Below are 9033 nucleotides of genomic sequence, written 5' to 3'. Positions count from 1 at the left end.
CAAACACAGCTTGTAATTTTTCAATTGTGTATCGGTAACGTTGAGGTTGAAGTACTTGTCAAATAGCCGTTCTTAACGAAAACAAACATACGGAATTGGGTGTATTTTAAAACAAGTCGCGTAACTTAGCTTACTAGCTAACTTGCTAGCTTGCTTTCGAACGCCAGAGCCGTTAAGATATTAGGGACGTGTGTATAAAGACGAACACAGAAAAATCGATCAACAGACGAGTTTTACAACAGCAAGCATCGAAATGAACCCAAACACAAATAGAGGTGTCATTTGTATTACTGTACATCATTATAATCACTTAAACGACAACGTTTCAATACGGTTTGTCAAAAATACATAAAGTCATTGGCCGCTGCCATGGCAACTGCTGTTTATTCCGGTAACTTCTCTGCCGGTGATTAAGAAGCCTGTTGTCAAGCCGAAGTGACGCGAGCTCCTTGGTTTCGACTAAATGCGCATGCGCACACAGAGGTTTGCCATCATGGCGGCGTCATTACCAAAATATGAGTTGATTTTCGGCGTTTAAAAGACTTCAAAAGTAAAAAACACAGATGAGAACATGCATAGCGACAAGGTAAGTGCTTTATCTTTGATATTGATGTGTTGTGTTTGAATGAACGTTGATATTCCCATCTAGTGAACATCGAACAATATTTATTTAGAAATTAACCAAGGAAGACACATGGAGACCAGCTGACCTGAGAAGACACATCAGGGTAAGTTTTTGGGAGTTTAGGTCAGTATTCCAGCTTGATTTATATCAGTTGACAAAATAACATCCAAACTACATGGTTTTATTTTCTCTTTTTTTTAGGAGGAGGAACGTGGTGATGACAATGTCAGGAGGCGAGATGACAATGAGAGAAAGCCCCGTGGTGGGGAATCCATCGAGAGACGCCACAGGGACCCAGAGAAGGAGTCCAGACGAGAGAGAGACAAGCCCAGGGAGGTTACAAGGGAGAGAAGAGATGAAGATGAAAAAGACAGACATTCAGATCGACGAAAAGAGGGCTCACGGGATAGGAGAGGCGATAAGGAAAAGGATAGAAAGGATGACAGGGAGAGGAGAAGGGAAAGAGACAAGCTGGTAGATGGGAAGAGGTACGATGACGATTACAAGAGGCGAGATAGAGAGGACAAGCACGAGAGAGAGAAGGACAAGGAAAGACATAGAGATAAGGAGAAAGTGAGGGAAAGGGATAAAGAGAGACGCAATGAGGAGGACAGGGACAAAGGAAGGGAAGAGAGAGAAAAGGAAAGACGGAGAGAAGAGCGGGACAGGGAGCACAGAGCTGAGAGGGAGAGACGGGGTGGAGAAGGAGAAAAAGATCGGATGGAAAAGCACGAAAGCGAAAAGAGAGTGCGGCATCGAGAGAGAGAGCGACACAAAGACGAGTATGAAGACAAGAGGAACGACAAAGAAAGACAAGAGAGACACGGAGACAGAAAGCATTCGGAAGTGAAGGACGAAAGAGGTGAGGCCACGACGTGGGCACACTTAGCCATATTCACAGGATCATAGTTTCCATTTGGGGTGAGCATTGATGTGTTTCTGATTTCAGAGCCCAAAGAAGAACAGAGAAGACATAAAGAGGAGAAGGAAAGGAGACACAGAGAGAGAGGATATCATGTAAGCATCTGTAGATATACTGATTGTTCATCACTGTTTTGCATTTGGAATAAATCCATTAACATTCTGCCTGTGTCCCACAACTCCAGAGCATTCCACTTGTGACTTGTGAGGGTTAAAGTTGCTCCTTTCGGTCAAATCGTTTTTTTGCTATGTGTGGATTTTTTGCTGTTCTCCAGGATGAAAAGCGGAAGCATGACAGCGAATCCGGGGAGCGTCGAGACTTGAAGGGTCCGGGTGAAGAGGTCAGGCGTCATCGCGGTGACGCAGAGCGAGCGGAACGGGACAAACACAAAGAGAGAAGGCAAAGAGAGGAGGAGGAACCGGAAAGAGATCCTCACAGAGACGGGACCAGCTCCAAGAAATCAGCATCTGACAAAAGTCATAAGCAGGAGACTAAAACCGAGGTGTGTGTGTGTGTGTGTGTGTGTGTGTCTGTGTGTGTGTGTCTGTGTGTGTGTGCCCATAAGTGTATATTATACACTGTCTGTATTGCATGCAGTGCACTCTCGTTCCTCTACAGCACTTTCAGCTTCAGTTTCACTGTCGCGCTGCATCATCACAAAGACTTTCTGCTCTGCACACTTATTTAAGTATTTTCTACTTCATGCATTTATCTCACGTCAGCAGGTTGCCAATGATGAAGATTTGGCTGACCAGGAATATGAAGATGACTTTGAGGTAAAAAGACTACATACGGTAGAACCAAATTCATCACGTTTAAATGTTATTTTTGCATTCATTGACTCATTCTTGTGTTACTTTTGCATGCTGTAATCAATTTACGCTCAAAGAAACTGGTGAGTATTCACAGCTTTTACGAGTGCATCCATCTGCATTCTCATAAGATGTTTCTGCTAGCAGCTTCTTGGTTATTTTTTTATTTTGGTGCATAAATGATGGGATTTCTCTGTTGAAAGGAATATGAGGAGGATTTTGAGGAGATGGATGCGAGCGTAGGTGAAGGCGAGGACGAGAGGGAGCCACAGCATCCAGAGGTGGGTGAAGAGAGGGAGGAGCTTTCGCCACAAAGGAAGAAGGAAATTGAAGCAATTCAGCGAGCCATGGATGAAGAGAACGAGAGAGTCGGGACGGCTCAGTCCAGACAAGCTACGAGCAGAGAGGAGGAAGAAACGCCTAAATGGTCCAGAGGTGCAGTTCTTTCTTCCGCTTTAACTAACGCACTTGGTGTTATTGTATGCTACAGTGTACGCAGATTTGTTTGTCCTCTGATCAGAAGACAGTTAATGTCTGCAGCATTATAGGGGACGTAAGGCATCTTTGCTGCTCTTTTAATAGGATCAGAAAAGAGCCAGAGCCAGAGTAGAGCCTCCCAGCGCGGGAAGTTTATCGACTTTGTAGCCGCAAAGCAGCGTGAAGTCAGCAAGAAAGTTTCCACAAAGCAGAAGTAAGAACATATTCATGTTGAATGGTTTGTAATATGATTTCTCTAGTACAGTGTGTGTGTGTGTGTGTGTGTGGTCTTTAATTCTACCTTCAACGTGTACTTTTTTCAGGAAACGCAGTACAGAGCTTCTTCGCCTGATTGATCTGGATTTCTCAATGACAGTCTCTCTTTTGGATCTGCCACCAGTGAATGAATATGACATGTATATCAGAACCTTTGGAACTGCAAACACTAAGCAGGTTAGTATTTGCTCTTTCTTACTTGACACAAATTATTTAAATAAAAAAAAGAATACAAAATTGTGATTTGAATGACTTCCTGCTTGCCAGGCTTACGTCCAGTGTAATGAGGATAATTCCGACAGAGACATCCAGACGGAGGAGATCGAGGTGTGTGAGAAGTGGACGCAGCATCCTCCAGAGCACAATGGAGCCTGTGGGGGTGAGGGAAGGCTTGTTAAACAGATTTCCTCTGATGGACTCGGTGTTTCGATGTAGAAGTCAATAACTGTGTTTTTCTTTTTGCTGACAGATCCAAACCTCTCCCACGAAGCACGAAACAAAAGTGAAATGAGCTTTGATTCGCAGCGTCTGACAGCGTTTCTGCGCTCAGCCTCTCAGGTTGTCTTTTTTACTCAAAATGAAACACTTTTTTGACTTCCTACATGAAGGTTTTTTTTGTCTCCAAAACTAACATCTGTTGTTTTTTTTGTGACTGAATCAAGGTCATGGTTGTCCTGTTGGAAGAGGATCGAGCTGAGAGGAAATCCCTGAGGAAGCTGAGGTCTCAAACAGACACGCCGTCTTTCAGCGATGGAAGTTTACAGCTCAACACTAATTTGTCTTTTCTTTATGGTACGCACCACAACCAGAGAGATTAAACTAGAACATGCACGTCATTACACATCTCAGGTAGCTCTTCCCACGGATTGCACCATTTTTTGATTTAATGGTCAATTGCAGGTCGCCGCATCAGCCTGGTGCACTTCTCTCAGGTCCAGAGGCACACCATGATGTCAGTCCACAGCCCGACAACTAAGCCCAGCGCTGTGCGTCTAGACAGCAGCACTATCATCTGCATCTGGAACATCTGGGAGCCGTCCAGACCTCAAAAAGTCCTCGTCTATGAATCTGAGGTGAAGTAAAATCACCATGGATATTTGATCAGCAGGCCTTGTTGCTCTGCTTTCTTTTAAAATAAATAACAATTACAATTGCAGTTATATTCTCCATATTTTATTATATAGATATGACAGACTTAATTTGCAACATGCACCAAAACCAATGTAGTGTCCTGAAATCAAATGTGCCAATAACTCACAGAAGGGAAGCATAGTCACCTCACGTCTAACAACCACAGAAACGCCCAGTAACCCTTTTTAATGTTCACTGCTGCAGGTGCAGTGTTGCTGCTTCAGCCCTGGAAAGGCCATATTGGTGTTTGCAGGCACATCAGTTGGCTCCGTGGTGCTGTGGGACCTGAGGGAGCACGCTAGTGACCATTACCGCCTGACGATAGGGGAGGATGAATGGACTTTCCGACAGCCTACCTTCTCCACTGGTATGTTACAGATGAGCATTACATCCTGAAATCCTATTCGTTCTACAGAGTTTAAAACCGAGATTTTCCAGAAAATGTGACAATTTCACTCATACCATATTAATATTTTCCTGTGTTTTGATGACACTTTTTGTGTCTTTTCCTTCTACTTACTCTACTATACATCACATCGTGTCATTATATAAAGAAGGGGGGCTTTCCACAGGGTTTCTGCAGGGTTCACCAAATACACTTAAAGACATTTTTAATACCACATAGAATGTAATTTAATACCTGACTCACAGTCGTACTAGTATGCAAAATATCACTTAAAGCCAGTAGGTATGATGAGGCCTAGAATTACCTACCGAGTGCATGAAGTGATTGATATTTATGTCACATTTTTGTCAGTACTCGCCAGTGGTAAATAACATTCATTTCTGGATAAGCAGCATCAAATGGATGGATAAATGTACAGAAGAATTAAGTAATTAATTTAACTATCACATCCCTGGTCATATTGTTCACCTATTTAACAATATATGCAAAAATAAATACAAATAAATCTATTTATTTGTATTGCCTTTTAAGCCTATTAATATACCATGTCATCGGTCGTGCTAATCCGCAACCCTGCACCGAGCATGTGTCTACTGAGCTTTTTTCGTCTGCCTTTATTTTAAGAATATTAAGCCCCTTGATCTTTCGCTCAGCCATCTTTGATGATGTGTATTTGTCTCTCTGCAAAGGAGACGACTGTCAGCAGGCAATAAGTAGCAAACATCCTTAATTACTGTAACCAGTGATCCAGGACTGCCTCTGCCCTTTTTGTCACGTAAAGTTCAGAGGCTCCTTTTATTACGTAACACTTCATACTTCATGCTCCTTCAGTGTCCGCTCACGTCCTCTCTTTCGTCACCTTGTCAACACAGATGCAGTGATGGCCGCCTCGAGCCATGTCTCATCTGTGACATCTGTAGAAGTTGTCCCCTCCACTGCACCGGGGGGGCTGAGGCCAGAGGTCCCCCTTTTGGCATCCGAGGAAGGTATGGAATGGTATCGGGGCGGTCAACACATCGATTGAAGATCTTGTGTATCGTTTCATAAACACGCCGCCATGTGTTTATGCCATTCACAGATGGCTTCTAGTTTAATTGTTGTTCTGTTTCGTAATCCAGAGTCGTCGGGATTGTCATTCCAGCTGGCTTCTCTGGATGAAATGGGGGTTTTGAATTTCTGGGTAAGTCGGGCAACAAAGTAGATCATTTTAATTTTTTCGTCACGCCGGAGGTTTTCTAACTGAGAGGCGCTCCTCGCCACGGGAGAGTTGAAGGGGTGGCATGGAGGGAGAGATGCGAGGGCGAAGATACAGGTGAGGTGTAAAGGACAGGTGCATGTTGGTGTAAAAACAACGGGGGGGTTAGGTATTATAACAGGGTCAGCAGTTGCAGCACCGGTGGCTCGCAGCTAATGGAGGCAATTAAGGAAACTGTTCATTCCTGATGGCGACGCAAAAATACGACTCCTTCTCAGAGTCATTACGCTGTCAAATCCAAACACACAGACGTGATACACATACTTTTAGATTCAGATTTTAGACTTACATTTCCTGAGGATATTATTTTCTCTGATTTATTTCATATTAATAAATTACCCTAAATCTCCTTGGAAAAAAAAAATGTCCAGCATCAAATACATCTATTGATAGTTCTGTACATTCATGAGTACGTTACAAACCCAAACTGCAAATAGATAATTCGTCATACTTTTGATGGAGCCAGTTTGTAAACAAATACAGGCTTTAAAAAAACGTTGTAAACCCACAGCTGCCTCATTGACCCCATCCTTTCTTTAACCCATTCACATCCTCAAAATTAGGAGAACTGTAGTTCCAAGACTTTCAGCATGATTATAGCTTAAATAGGGGGAAACAAAGAGCAGAGTCATGCCATGATGGACTTGCATGATTTCCTCTCTGTGTCCTTTAGGTGGTAGTGGAACTCCCAAAAGCCAACGAGGCAGGCTCTCCAACTGATCTAGGTAAGACGGGCCCGTTTTAGAACGCTCCCTCTCTTTCCACGAACATTCTCATCTTTCTCACACATGCTGGCACAAGCTTCAGCCTCTCTCTCTCTCACTCTAACTCTCTCTCTCTCTCTCTCTCTCTCTCGATGTTTTCCCATGCAGGGCTCCGGCCTGGCGGCAGAGTGAAGTTACTTCACAGCTCTCACCTCCTCACTGCTGAGAGGTGAGATTGATAAATATCTTGTGATGACCATCCATCACTGCCGACCACCTGCTCAAAATACCCCACAATGTCTTTGCCCGGGGGAACACAGCTGCTCCGTCGGGGTCATACGATGTTGTTAGTTGTGTACTGTGGGCTGGTGTTTTTGTCACCTCCACATTTGATCGGAGCACATACGTGCAGTGTTGAATACGATGAAGGGCCGTGTTCCACTGTTGCACAGGTTGTTTTTGGCTGGGAATGTGGTAACGTTAGACCTCTGGTCTGGTTCACAGGGTATCGCCACGAGATGCAGCAAAAACAGGGCCGTTACAGACGCTTCTTTTGAAATTCCTTCCAACAGACTCCAATCATTTCTTCATCGGCACCAATATGGTGAGCATCATCTCGTCTGCCGTAGCATTATGTCCTTACTGTGTAATTTTGTGGCATTAATATTCTTTTTCTTTCTAGGGTCTGGTCAATCATGAGACAAGTCACGGTTTAAAGGCCCCACCAAAGTGTTACAGGTTTCAGGAGGCCGGAGTCCGACCTATTGATGTCACCTCTATCCACTTTTCTCCATTCAGGCAACACTTGTTCTTGGTGAGAATCACATTTTTTGAGGACTATTCATGTCTTTTCTCCCCCCCCCAAATTAGATAATGTGATATTTTTTACATCCGTAGAAGTGTTCAAGTACAGAAGCAGCGGCTACACAACAGTGGCCTGCAAAGATTGAATGCTTTGCACAAAAGCATGAAAACTGCTCTCATATTTCAGGGGGCCTTTCTAATGGCTGCATAATTAATCAAAATGTTATTGAAGTTCATATATGGCCAATAGCAAATTTCAAATCACAGAAGGTGCAATATCTGTTAAAGGCAAAATGTTTGTCAAAATACCATTTTAAATTAAATATTGTGCTGCAGAGATCATATGCTACAGTTTGGTACAGATCCCCGCAAAAAATCACACCATAATGATTTTATATGTTTAATAATGATGTAAAAATGATCATTCCCGCTAATACCCCAAATCATATCGCAATTCTAAGATGTTTTTTTCAGAATGTGTACAAAAGTAAAACACAATAATAGTTTTCCGCATCCTTATTCCAGGTGGGTTGTGGGGACGGCAGCATCAGGCTGCATGACGTCAGCCATGAGCATCCTGTGGCAGAGTGGAAGAACGGCACAGCTGGTGAACCGGTGGTCTCGCTGCAGTGGGCCCAAACCAGACCTACAGTCTTCTGTGTGCTCGACGCAGCCTCGACCCTCCACATATGGGACCTGCTGAAAAACGACGCAGAGCCTGTGGTCACCGAAAGGATGGAGTCGGACAGGTAACGGCAGACGGACATGAGGGTTGATGGTTACGAGTGATTTGATATATTGCTATGTGGTGCTCATTTTCTGCTCTCCCCTCAGGGTGACAGCCATGGCTGTGTTTGGAGACTCAGGACAACAAAACACATATTCAGGAATCGCACTTGCACACGAGTCAGGAAAGATAGAAGTGCAGTATTTCACAAGACATTTTACTGTGCCCAATACTGTGGAAGAGGAGAAGTTGGAGAGTATGATGGCTGAAGCTTTCTGAAACACCGCATCTAGTATGGCTGCATTTGGACTGATGTGTTTGTGCTAATTTTAAAACTCTGGATCAATTTATGAATCTGTTTTGGTTACAGTCACTTTGTATACTATGTCATTTTCAAATTTGATTTGTGTGTTAAGTTTTTCCCATATCGCTGAAAGAGTTACATGAACATAGCTATGAAAAGGTCCTCTACAGGGGGCACGATACCATTTAATATCCTCCATAAATACATTATAAGAAACATATGATGTAAATGTTTGCTGATGTAAATATTTATACTGTTTGATTAATGTAAAATATTGGTACGTGATTAACAACTTTGATTTTTATATAATAAACGGACTATCTGTAGTTGAGTTATTTTATTCTATGGGAATTTTTATGTTACTCACCTGACCCTAGTTTCAATATGTTTAACCAGGGCCATAGATTTTAGAAATTTCACCCAACAAACAAGTCTCGAAAAGTCAACTCTCGTTTTCATTATTTGAAATTTTTAACCGTTATATTGTCTTATATATTGTATTATATTTCCCAACATGAAGGTCTTTGTTCTGTGAAAAACATATCTTCAAGATTTCAACAAACAACTTTTGATGAGCAAAGAAAAACAGC

At 42.8% G+C, this 9033-nt stretch overlaps 1 protein-coding gene across 1 annotated transcript; it reads left to right on the top strand.

Moving 5' to 3' along the window:
* Window positions 1-495: 495 nt before the first annotated feature.
* Window positions 496-8769, top strand: dync2i1 (dynein 2 intermediate chain 1). The gene is made up of 23 exons (XM_076080709.1): window positions 496-586; window positions 675-728; window positions 827-1487; window positions 1575-1642; window positions 1822-2049; window positions 2273-2323; window positions 2437-2442; window positions 2563-2794; window positions 2942-3050; window positions 3160-3289; window positions 3380-3491; window positions 3582-3670; window positions 3775-3904; window positions 4013-4185; window positions 4448-4610; window positions 5522-5635; window positions 5768-5829; window positions 6578-6629; window positions 6777-6837; window positions 7113-7212; window positions 7291-7422; window positions 7938-8161; window positions 8247-8769. Exons 1-23 carry the CDS (start codon window positions 572-574, stop codon window positions 8416-8418), a joined length of 3138 nt encoding a protein of 1045 aa, XP_075936824.1. The 5' UTR covers window positions 496-571; the 3' UTR covers window positions 8419-8769.
* Window positions 8770-9033: the final 264 nt, after the last annotated feature.

Source organism: Anarhichas minor, unplaced genomic scaffold (assembly GCF_050575085.1).
Source record: "Anarhichas minor isolate MPS153535 unplaced genomic scaffold, ASM5057508v1 ptg000074l, whole genome shotgun sequence".
Lineage (NCBI taxonomy): Eukaryota > Metazoa > Chordata > Actinopteri > Perciformes > Anarhichadidae > Anarhichas > Anarhichas minor.
This window is presented reverse-complemented; position numbering and strand designations above follow the sequence as displayed.